Genomic DNA, 13333 nt, shown 5'->3' with positions numbered 1-13333 from the left:
CTGTTGCGTGCGCATTTCGGAAAAGAAGCTTCATCTTCTGGGTGTTTACGTCCGAGAGTTTAGTGAGAACTTGCACCGAGGGCGCTTCATGGAGTGGGGCAGACTTGGCTTGCTTTATTTTCATATTTTTGTCGTGGTTGCGAGTGCCTTCATGTGATATTATACTTTCAACTTTCATCGAGGAGCAGCCCACAACAAAGTGACTCGCCTGACTTTTTTTGTCCTTTCCAAAAGTTGTGCACACAGTGCAAAACATGATGTTGTTCTTGACAGTCAGCCAGTCGCGTTTTTTCCCTGCATCGTCGTATAGCCACTTCGTCTGAAACTTTCTCCCCCCAGTTCCAGCGCTGGTCGGTTTGGGTTTCGCAGCATTCGCATCGCGACCCCCCTCCTCCTCCTCCTCCTCCTCCTCCTCCTCCGTCCGTGCCTTTTTAGCTATGGGTTTCAGGAAGCGCCACATAACGATAAGATTTATAGGCTTAAGGCTAGGAAGAATGATTGTTAGCTATTAAGACTCGAGTAACGTTACCGGTACACTCTGTGACTGTCGCCTGAGAGATATCCCTGTAGTGCGCGCTCTAAGCTAACTACTAGGCTAGCTAACTGCCGTCTCTTAGCAACTAGTCTACGGAACGTCGAACGTGACATCACAACAAATATGTGCTTGGTAAAATAATGATCTCCGTGTTGCTTTAGGTACCGGTAAGCGCTGCATTATTGCTGTTGTGAACCTCACTTTTTCAACTCGCCAGCGTGGCAAGTTAGGCAAATATTTTACTCGCCAAAGCTAAAAATAGCTCGCAAATGGCGACTGGCGAGTGTTAATTTGCACCCCTGCACACATATGTTTTCTACACCTAAATTAATCTACTTTTTATTATTATTATTATTATTATATGTGAATGCTTGAAAAATGTAGACATGTTTTTTACACCTAAATTCATCTATTTATTATTATTATTGTGTGAAAGTTCTAAACATCCACACATGTTTTCTACACCTAAATTCATCTATTTATTATTATTATTGTGTGAAACTTCTAAACATCCACACGTTTTCTACACCTAAATTAATCTATTTATTATTATTATTGTGAGAATGCTCCAAACATCCACACATATGTTTTCTACACCTAAATTAATCTACTTTTTATTATTATTATTATTATATGTGAATGCTTGAAAAATCTAAACATGTTTTTACACCTAAATTCATCTATTTATTATCATTATTGTGTGAAAGTTCTAAACATCCACACGTTTTCTACACCTAAATTAATCTATTTATTATTATTATTGTGTGAAAGTTCTAAACATCCACACATGTTTTCTACACCTAAATTCATCTATTTATTATTATTATTGTGTGAATGCTCCAAACATCCACACACGTTTTCGACACCTAAATTAATATATTTATTATTATTGTGTGAATGCTCCAAACATCCACACATGTTTTCTACACCTGAATTTATCTATTTATTATGTGAATGCTCCAAACATCCACACACGTTTTCTACACCTAAATTAATCTATTTATTATTATTATTGTGTGAATGCTCCAAACATCCACACATATGTTTTCTACACCTAAATTAATCTACTTTTTATTATTATTATTATTATTATTATTATATGTGAATGCTTGAAAAATCTAAACATGTTTTTTACACCTAAATTAATCTATTTATTATTATTATTGTGTGAAAGTTCTAAACATCCACACATGTTTTCTACACCTAAATTCATCTATTTATTATTATTATTGTGTGAATGCTCCAAACATCCACAGATGTTTTCTACACTTAAATGCATCTATTTATTATTGTGTGAATGCTCCAAACATCCACACATGTTTTCTACACTTAAATGCATCTATTTATTATTATTATTGTGTGAATGCTCCAAACATCCACACACGTTTTCTACACCTAAATTAATCGATTTATTATTATTATTGTGTGAATGCTCCAAACATCCACACATATGTTTTCTACACCTAAATTAATCTACTTTGTATTATTATTATTATTACATGTGAATGCTTGAAAAATCTAAACATGTTTTTTACACCTAAATTCATCTATTTATTATTATTATTGTGTGAAAGTTCTAAACATCCACACATGTTTTCTACACCTAAATTCATCTATTTATTATTATTATTGTGGGAATGCTCCAAACATCCACACATGTTTTCTACACTTAAATGCATCTATTTATTATTATTGTGTGAATTTTCCAAACATCCACACATGTTTTCTACACTTAAATGCATCTATTTATTATTATTATTGTGTGAATGCTCCAAACATCCACACGTTTTCTACACCTGAATTAATCTATTTATTATGTGAATGCTCCAAACATCCACACACGTTTTCTACACCTAAATTAATCTATTTATTATTATTATTGTGTGAATGCTCCAAACATCCACACATATGTTTTCCACACCTAAATTAATCTAGTTTTTATTATTATTATTATTATTATATGTGAATGCTTGAAAAATCTAAACATGTTTTTTACACCTAAATTCATCTATTTATTATTATTATTGTGTGAAAGTTCTAAACATCCACACATGTTTTCTACACCTAAATTCATCTATTTATTATTATTATTGTGTGAATGCTCCAAACATCCACACATTTTTTCTACACTTAAATGCATCTATTTATTATTATTATTGTGTGAATGTTCCAAACATCCACACATGTTTTCTACACCTAAATTCATCTATTTATTATTATTATTGTGTGAATGCTCCAAACATCCACACACGTTTGACACCTAAATTAATATATTTATTATTATTATTATTGTGTGAATGCTTCAAACATCCACACATGTTTTCTACACCTGAATTAATCTATTTATTATGTGAATGCTCCAAACATCCACACACGTTTTCTACACCTAAATTAATCTATTTATTATTATTATTGTGTGAATGCTCCAAACATCCACACATATGTTTTCTACACCTAAATTAATCTACTTTTTATTATTATTATTATTATTATTATATGTGAATGCTTGAAAAATGTATACATGTTTTTTACACCTAAATTCATCTATTTATTATTATTATTGTGTGAAAGTTCTAAACATCCACACATGTTTTCTACACCTAAATTCATCTATTTATTATTATTATTGTGTGAAAGTTCTAAACATCCACACATGTTTTCTACACCTAAATTAATCTATTTATTATTATTATTGTGAGAATGCTCCAAACATCCACACATATGTTTTCTACACCTAAATTAATCTACTTTTTATTATTATTATTATATGTGAATGCTTGAAAAATCTAAACATGTTTTTACACCTAAATTCATCTATTTATTATTATTATTGTGTGAAAGTTCTAAACATCCACACGTTTTCTACACCTAAATTAATCTATTTATTATTATTATTGTGTGAAAGTTCTAAACATCCACACATGTTTTCTACACCTAAATTCATCTATTTATTATTATTATTGTGTGAATGCTCCAAACATCCACACACGTTTTCGACACCTAAATTAATATATTTATTATTATTGTGTGAATGCTCCAAACATCCACACATGTTTTCTACACCTGAATTTATCTATTTATTATGTGAATGCTCCAAACATCCACACACGTTTTCTACACCTAAATTAATCTATTTATTATTATTATTGTGTGAATGCTCCAAACATCCACACATATGTTTTCTACACCTAAATTAATCTACTTTTTATTATTATTATTATTATTATTATTATTATATGTGAATGCTTGAAAAATCTAAACATGTTTTTTACACCTAAATTAATCTATTTATTATTATTATTGTGTGAAAGTTCTAAACATCCACACATGTTTTCTACACCTAAATTCATCTATTTATTATTATTATTGTGTGAATGCTCCAAACATCCACACATGTTTTCTACACTTAAATGCATCTATTTATTATTGTGTGAATGCTCCAAACATCCACACATGTTTTCTACACTTAAATGCATCTATTTATTATTATTATTGTGTGAATGCTCCAAACATCCACACATGTTTTCTACACCTGAATTAATCTATTTATTATGTGAATGCTCCAAACATCCACACACGTTTTCTACACCTAAATTAATCTATTTATTATTATTATTGTGTGAATGCTCCAAACATCCACACATATGTTTTCTACACCTAAATTAATCTACTTTTTATTATTATTATTATATGTGAATGCTTGAAAAATCTAAACATGTTTTTTACACCTAAATTCATCTATTTATTATTATTATTGTGTGAAAGTTCTAAACATCCACACATGTTTTCTACACCTAAATTAATCTATTTATTATTATTATTGTGGGAATGCTCCAAACATCCACACATGTTTTCTACACTTAAATGCATCTATTTATTATTATTGTGTGAATTTTCCAAACATCCACACATGTTTTCTACACTTAAATGCATCTATTTATTATTATTATTGTGTGAATGCTCCAAACATCCACACGTTTTCTACACCTGAATTAATCTATTTATTATGTGAATGCTCCAAACATCCACACACGTTTTCTACACCTAAATTAATCTATTTATTATTATTATTGTGTGAATGCTCCAAACATCCACACATATGTTTTCTACACCTAAATGAATCTACTTTTTATTATTATTATTATATGTGAATGCTTGAAAAATCTAAACATGTTTTTTACACCTAAATTCATCTATTTATTATTATTATTGTGTGAAAGTTCTAAACATCCACACATGTTTTCTACACCTAAATTCATCTATTTATTATTATTATTGTGTGAATGCTCCAAACATCCACACATGTTTTCTACACTTAAATGCATCTATTTATTATTATTATTGTGTGAATGCTCCAAACATCCACGCATGTTTTCTACACTTAAATGCATCTATTTATTATTATTATTGTGTGAATGTTCCAAACATCCACACATGTTTTCTACACCTAAATTCATCTATTTATTATTCCTCTCCAGATTTTGGTGCGCTCTACCATCCACATTTTCCACCCCATTCAAAGCGTTCCAACTTCAAACTGTTCAGCCTATTTTGGAATGCAGGCTTTTCCTTGACAAATTCCAAAAATTCCCAGATTTCCCGGGGCATTTTTCCCATTCAAAATTAACTGGCCATTTTTCAATCTTCAACCATTTCCACATTTTTCAACCTATTCAAACCATTCCACCTTCAACACATGCCACTCATCCTGGACATGCAAACTATCAGTTTTCCAAGTTCCAAAAAATTCCAGGAATTCCCAGAAATCCCGTTTTTTCAAACCCTTTTTTCCGTCGACTACTCCTTCCACATTTTTCAACCCACTTCAACCGTTCCACCGTCCAAACATTTTTCTTAGTCAGGACAAAAAAAGAAAGTTGTTTTTTTAACTGGAAAAATTCCCGGTTTTCCCGATACTCCATAGTACTATTTCTCAATTAAGAAATGTTACTACTTCAACATTTCTCGACAAATTTTAAAAATTCCAACACCAACCCTTTAAACTCATTCAGAACATTCACGTTTTAAACATTTTTTCAAAAAAAATCCCGCTTTTCCCGAAATTTCCTTTGAAAAGAATGGGACATTTTTCAAAGTTCCACAACTCCCACATTTTTTTATCCGATTCAAACCGTTCCAACTTCAAAATATTCAGCCTGTTCAGGAATAATGTTCTTCCCTTTCAACAATTCTAAAAAAAAAATCCAGGATTTCCTAGAAATTCCAGTTTTTAGGGACATTTTCTCCATTCAAAATGAATGATCCATTTTTCAAACTTCCACAATTGCCACATTTTTCAACCGATTCAAACCATTCCACCTTCAACACATTCAACTCATCCTGGACATTCAAACTAACATGTTTGCACGTTCAACAAAATTCCAGGAATTCCTGCTTTTTTCTAACCTTTTTAAGTGCAATGACTCCTTTCACATTTTTCAACCCACTTCAACCATTCCACTATCCAAACATTCCTCTTAGTCAGGGCAAAAAAACTAATCGGTTTAAGAATTTGAAAAATTCCTAGTTTTCCCAAAATACAATTTCTCAATTTACAACTTCAACATTTCTTGAAGATTTAAACAATTCCAACACCAACCAATAGGGATGATGTTTGATAAGGAATTATCGAGTCCGAGCCTATTATCGAATCCTCTTATCAATTCTCTTATGGAGTCCAGATAGGTTGTTGTATATGGAAAAAAACACACAATATTTGGTTTAACAAAAGCTCACTTTTATTATATAATTAAAAAATAAAATCTAATAAATAAATATTGACTGTTACCCACCTAAAAAAATAAAATAAAATAAATAAATATTGACTGTTGTTACCCACCTTATATTAAGTGGGATTTTTCAGAGAAACAAATATATACAGTAACACAAAAACAACCTGTCTCTGTGATCACTATAGGTGTATAAATAATAATATAGTGTTAAATAAAATCAGTCCCTTGGGCACAAAACTGAAAATAATACAGCTCTCCAAAAAGTGCACTTCTGCTGCTATTTGACATAACTGTTTGTTATGATGCTTTGACATTTTTGCACTTTATTTCTTTATTGAAAGAAAATTCTATGAAGAGAAAAGTTGTTTGCAAATGTGGTTACAATGCTAATAAATGAAAAGTTAAAGCTAAAAAAAGAAATACACTTTATTGAGTTAACATTATTTCTTTATAGGGGGAAAAATGTTACGAGCGAGAGAATATAACAACTACACTACCCAGCATGCAACGGGAGTTACGAGCATGCGTGGTAGCCCCGAAAAGTGTTGCATGTTGCCACGCTGTGAAAGTAAACGTCAAGAACTCAGCCAACACGCCTCGTCTGCATTATTTATAATTAGACAGACAACACATCTACAGTGTGATTTTGTAACGTTTACAAGGAAAGAAAAACAAAAGTTCAAAAAGGGAGATATGTTGTATATATATGTATGTGCTGCGGTTGCTATAAGAAGGTTGCGACAGCTGCCGTAAAGGAGGTGCGTTGCTAGCCTGGTTGCTATGTTTCCGGTTGGTCGTAAAAGTGTTCGTCATGTGTTTTACCCTGCTAAAATCTCTCAGTAAAGTTATTCGATGGATGATAGCTTTTGTTTTGAACTTTATTACACCTTGGAGCGCTTTTTCCCGTCCATTGTTTTCCTGCTTTCGCTATCTGCGCCTAATGACTGAGCTACGTGACGTCAATTCTTGTGATGTCCCACGGAGCATTTCTGGTCGGGACGGGATTCGAATAAAGAATCAACTCTTTTCCTTTACTATAGTGGTCTCGATAACGGGTACCGGTTCTCAAAAAGGGATTCGAGTCCGAGGACTCGGTTCTTTTCTTATCAAACAACCGGGAAAACCGGTTTCGAGTATCATCCCTACCAACCAATTCAGCTCATGTAGGACATTCATGTTCCTAATCATTCAAATAAAAATAAAAAAATCCTGCTTTTCCCCAAATTTCCAGGAAGTTCCAATTGAAATGAATGGGACATTTATCCAAGTTGCACAAGTCCCACATTTTTGAACCTATTCAAAGCATTCCAACATCAACACATTCCTCTCATCCTGGACATTCTAACTAACACTTTCCCAAGTTCCAAACCTAATTTCGGTTTTCCGGAAATTCAAACCATTCTTACATTCATACCACATTCTGTCAGCATTTCACTTCAACATTCACACGCTATTCCTTCAACAATTGCCTCATCTGGTTTAAATTTATTTATTTCCCCTTATTTTCTTTGATATACATTTGTGGAGGTTTGAGTAAAGAGTTAACGTTGGACATGTAATTACAAAAGTGTAACATGTCTACCATGACTAAGAAATGTTACAAAATATGTATTAATAATAACCTTGAAATGAAATATGGTTCCTTCCCTAATGCAAATTAAATCTCTTATTCATATTTTCTATATGTGCCAATAAAAGATAAAAACAAGTTCAATGTTGCAAGTGAAAATAATTGCCCGTATTTGTATTTCTTGAAAGACACTTTGAGTTGATGAAGAAGTTTTAGTTCAAGAAGTTGTATTTGGGGAGAAATGTAGGTGTCCACAATAAAATCAGGTGAAAAGGGTATGTGTTCTTACCCGCTTCTCTCTTCTTGGACTTGATCTTGGGCTCGATGTCCACCAGCAGCGTGTCCAGCGGCAGACTGTCAGGGAGGATGAAGTAGCGGATGTTGTTGCCACGGATGCTCAGAGACTCCAGCTGGGTGGGCTCCCGGTTCTTCAGTGTCATCTTCACCGCCTTCAGGTGTGTGTTCATGCTCACGTCCACACCTCAAGGGACATAAAGAAAACACCTTTGTGAGCCGCTTGTTGGCATCCAGCAAGATTGGCTATACAAGTTAAAAAGAGCGTCAGACTTTGTATGTCTTCTCCTGGACGCTACGATACCTTATTTGGTTTTCGCATGAAAACACACATTTTTAAAAAGGTGTGGCGGTTAATATGTTGCCATGGCGCATCGCCACAACCAAATGCATGAAGGGCAAACCCTGAATTAGCTGCACCCTTGAAAGGCCTACTGAAATGAATTTTTTTTTATTTAAACGGGAATAGCAGATCCATTCTATGTGTCATACTTGATCATTTCGCGAGAGTGCCATATTTTTGCTGAAAGGATTTAGTAGAGAAAATCGACGATAAAGTTAGCAACTTTTGCTCGCTAATAAAAAAAACCTTGCCCCTACCGGAAGTAGCGTGACGTCACAAGTGGTAGTGCTGCTCACAATTCCCCGTTGTTTACAATGGAGCGAGAGATATTAGGAGCGAGAAAGTGACGATTACCCCATTAATTTGAGCGAGGATGAAAGATTTGTGGAGGAGGAACGTTAGAGTGACAGACTAGAATGCAGTTCAAGAGATATCTTTTTTCGCTCTGACCGTAACTTAGGTACAAGCTGGCTCATTGGAATCCACACTCTCTCCTTTTTCTATTGTGGATCACGGATTTGTATTTTAAACCACCTCGGATACTATATCCTCTTGAAAATGAGAGTCGAGAACGCGAAATGGACATTCACAGTGACTTTTATCTCCACGACAATACATCGACGAAGCTCTTAGCATGAGCTAACGTGATAGCATCCGTCTCAAATGCAGATAGAAACAAAATGAATAAATCCCTGACTGGAAGGATAGACAGAAGATCAACAATACTACTATCAGGAGACACCGAACCAAACACTGGACATGTAAATACACGGTTAATGTGTATTCGACGCCCGTCGAAGCCTAGCAATGCTGTTGCTAACGACGCTAACTTAACAACGGGACCTCGTCAGAGCTATGATAAAAACATTAGCGCTCCACCTACGCCAGCCAGCCCTCCTCCGCTCATCAACACCCGTGCTCACCTGCGTTCGACGATGCGGTCGGCGGCCCGGAGACGTAGGAAGTCAAGGTGAGTTCGCCGCTAGCGCGTCTTCTATCCAACAAAGTCCTCCTTGTTGTGTTGCTACAGCCAACCGCTAATACACCGATCCCACCTACAACATTCTTCTTTCCAGCCTCCATTGTTCATTAAACAAATTGCAAAAGATTCACCAACACAGATGTCCAGAATACTGTGGAATTTTGTCGAAGAAAACAGAGCTCTGTGTATTGTGTCCAAAAGGGTCCAAACACTTCCGTGGACCTCGCGACGTCACGCGCATACGTCATCCTCCAAAGGCGTTTTGAACCGGAAGTTCCCCGGGAAATGTAAAATGTCACTTTCTAAGTTAACCCGGCCGTATTGGCATGTGTTGCAATGTTAAGATTTCATCATTGATGTATAAACTATCAGACTGCGTGGTCGCTAGTAGTGGCTTTCAGTAGGCCTTTAATAAGCCACAAAGTGTAGGAAAAAAGTTGCGGCTTTTAGTCCGAAATTTACGGTTCATTTCTCAGAATTCCCTCAACTTTGAAATTCACAGGTCTGATTTGAAAAATGTTACGTTTCAATAACATGCCCAGTCAAAGGCCCGTTTCAATTCCTTAACTAATAGTTTTAGACAATTGTATAGACATTTGTGAAGTGAATTATATTTACATAGCGCTTTTTCTCTAGTGACTCAAAGCGCTTTACATAGTGAAAGCCAATATGTAAGTTACATTTAAAGCCGTGTGGGTGGCACTGGGAGCAGGTGGGTAAAGTGTCTTGCCCAAGGACACAACGGCAGTGACTAGGATGGTGGAAGCGGGGATCGAACCTGGAGCCCTCAAGTTGCTGGCACGGCCACTCTACCAACCGAGCTATACCGTATAATCCTGAAACATGAGGTCAGTGTGAACATGCAATCATTGTTTTTGAGCCGCCACCTCACCCCTGCCCCTGATGTCATCCATGGGGACTAGAAACTATTCTAGTGACAACACTGCATGGAGCTCATCATTTTTTAACACCTTCAGGCCATGTCTACACTAAGCCAGATAACCCCTTAAAAGGAATGAGTATTTAGCCTAAACCCCGTTTCAGCCACACTTAACTATCGTTTAAAGTTCCCCTCCTCGTACAATCTTTTACACGGGTAAGTGCGCCGTGTATTTCTTGAATCTCCGCCTCTTAGCTTTGTATGGACTCATTGATCCTTTACAAACTGAGTTTAGAGAGAACGCCAGAAAGGCCGCGCCCCACACAGGAAGTGACATCAGAAAGAAAGCGCCACAGCCAGCTTCATAAAAAAGACTTTGATTTGGATACACAGACGCGATACCGTGAGTACATAGCTGCGCTTCCAAACATTTGATCGCTTGCTATAACTAGCTCGAGCTAGTAGCTAGCATAACAAACACCTAGGTGTTTGTTATGCGGGATTAACTTGTGGCATATTAAATATAAGCGTGGTTGTGTTGTGGCTAGTAGAGTATATATATGTCTTGTGTTTATTTACTGTTGTAGTCATTCCCAGCTGAATATCATGTCCCACCCGCGCGCTTCCAAACATTTGATCGCTTGCCCGTACGTGCGTGTCACGTACGTAACTTTGGTTAAATATATAAGCTTTACGAACCTTGGGTTAGGTGAACGGTTCTTTGGGCTGAGTGAGTGTGTGTGTTGTGCACGTGTTTGAATTGTATTGGCGGGTTATATAGACGGGATCCCGTCTATATAACCCGCTCGAGCTGGGATTGATTTGTGGCATATTAAATATAAGCCTGGTTGTGTTGTGGCTAATAGAGTATATATATGTCTTGTGTTTATTTACTGTTGTAGTCATTCCCAGCTGAATATCAGGTCACCCCCGCCTCTCACAGCATCTTCCCTATCTGAATCGCTTCCACTCCCCACTAGTCCTTCACTTGCATTTTCCTCATCCACAAATCTTTCATCCTCGCTCAAATTGATGGGGAAATCGTCGCTTTCTCGGTCCGAATCGCTCTCACTTCATGCGGCCATCATTGTAAACAATAGGGAACTTTGCGTATATGTTCAATTGACTACGTCACGCTACTTCCGGTAGGGGCAAGGCTTTTTTTGTCAGATACCAAAAGTTGCGATCTTTATCGTCGTTGTTTTATACTAAATCCTTTCAGCAAAAATATGGCAATATCGCGAAAAAATGGCAAAATAAAGAAATAATCATTTCAGTAGGTAAAGGCCTACTGAAATGATTTTTTTAATTTAAACGGGGATAGCAGATCCATTCTATGTGTCATACTTGATCATTTCGCGATATTGCCATATTTTTGCTGAAAGGATTTAGTAGAGAAAATCGACGATAAAGTTCACAACTTTTGCTCGCTGATAAAAAGAAGCCTTGCCTGTACCGGAAGTAGCGTGACGTCACAGGAGCTAGTATTCCTCACAATTCCCCGTTGTTTACAATGGAGCAAGAGAGATTCGGACCGAGAAATTGATGATTACCCCATTAATTTAAGCGAGGATGAAAGATTCGTAGATGAGGAACGTTACAGTGAATGACTTGAGAGGCAGCGATGGACGTATCTTTTTTCGCTCTGACCGTAACTTAGGTACAAGCTTGCTCATTGGATTCCACACTCTCCTTTTTCTATTGTAGATCACAGATTTGTATTTTAAACCACCTGGGATACTATATCCTCTTGAAAATGAGAGTCGAGAACGCGAAATGGACATTCAGTGCCTTTTATCTCCACGACAATACATCGGCGAAATGCTTTAGCTACGAGCTAACGTGATAGCATCTTGCTTTAACTGCATATAGAAACTAAATAAATAAACCCCTGACTGGAAGGATAGATAGAAAATCAACAATACTATTAAACCGTGGACATGTAAATACACGGTTAATGCTTTCCAGGCTGGCGAAGGTTAACAATGCTGTGCTAACGACGCCATTGAAGCTAACTTAGCAACCGTACTGCACAGAGCTATGCTAAAAACATTAGCTCTCCACCTACGCCAGCCAGCCCTCATTTGCTCATCAACACCCGTGCTCACCTGCGTTCCAGCGATCGGCAGAAGGACTTCACCCGATGCGTTTGGCGGCCCGGAGACGTAGGAAGTCAAGGTGAAGTCGGCGGCTAGCGTGGCTAGCGCTCCAACAAAGTCCTCCTGGTTGTGTTGCTGTAGTCCGCTGCTAATACACCGATCCCACCTACAACTGTCTTCTTTGCAGCCTTCATTGTTTATTAAAAAAATTGCAAAAAATGTCCAGAATACTGTGGAATTATGAAATGAAAACAGAGCTTTTTGTATAGGATTCTACGGGGTACCATAACTTCCGTTACTCGGACTTCGTCGCGCGCATACGTCATCATACCGCGATGTTTCAGCCGGATATTTCCCGGGAATTTTAAAATGTCACTTTATAAGTTAACCCGGCCGTATTGGCGTGTGTTGCAATGTTAAGATTTCATCATTGATATATAAACTATCAGACTGCGTGGTCGGTAGTAGTTGCTTTCAGTAGGCCTTTAAGTTGATCATTTATAAACACCTTTAGTGTTGTTTTAGGTATTGTTTTGACATCTGTGGGAACTAGATGACAACACTGCATGGAGTTGATTGATCTTTTTTTTTTTTTTTTTAACACCATTACTGTTGTTTTAGGTATTGTTTGTAAAAAGCTTCATAGGATTTTTTTTTTGTTTATGCAAAAACTTAAATGCACATCATTGTTTTGAGATTGCCTTTTTTGTTTGCCAGTTATATTACTGTTCATTTTAACGACGCTTCTTAATTAAATAGACATCGAATTCAATACATTTTTACGAGGTTATTTTATTTGGGTTACTTGACTCACGCATTCACTTTAGTTTAGCAGGAAGACCTACAACCCCTCGCGTACTCAAGAGTTAGCGCTGCCATCTTGGAGCGGTACACTGCC

The 13333-nt window shown here is 36.3% G+C and overlaps 1 protein-coding gene across 3 annotated transcripts in view; it reads right to left on the bottom strand.

Annotated features, from left to right (window-relative positions):
- The window catches only part of LOC133650091 (small nuclear ribonucleoprotein Sm D1-like), a 28882-nt gene that overhangs the window by 9625 nt on the left and 5924 nt on the right, over window positions 1-13333 (bottom strand). For all 3 annotated transcript variants that reach the window (XM_062046912.1, XM_062046911.1, XM_062046913.1), the window contains exon 3: window positions 8127-8318. In XM_062046912.1, the coding sequence (XP_061902896.1) occupies window positions 8127-8318 (192 nt within the window). The remainder of the gene's footprint in view (window positions 1-8126; window positions 8319-13333) is intronic.

The sequence above is a fragment of the Entelurus aequoreus genome, linkage group LG05 (genome assembly GCF_033978785.1).
Source record: "Entelurus aequoreus isolate RoL-2023_Sb linkage group LG05, RoL_Eaeq_v1.1, whole genome shotgun sequence".
Lineage (NCBI taxonomy): Eukaryota > Metazoa > Chordata > Actinopteri > Syngnathiformes > Syngnathidae > Entelurus > Entelurus aequoreus.
Note: the sequence above shows the minus strand (reverse complement) of the source record. Positions and strands in the feature narration are given on the sequence as shown.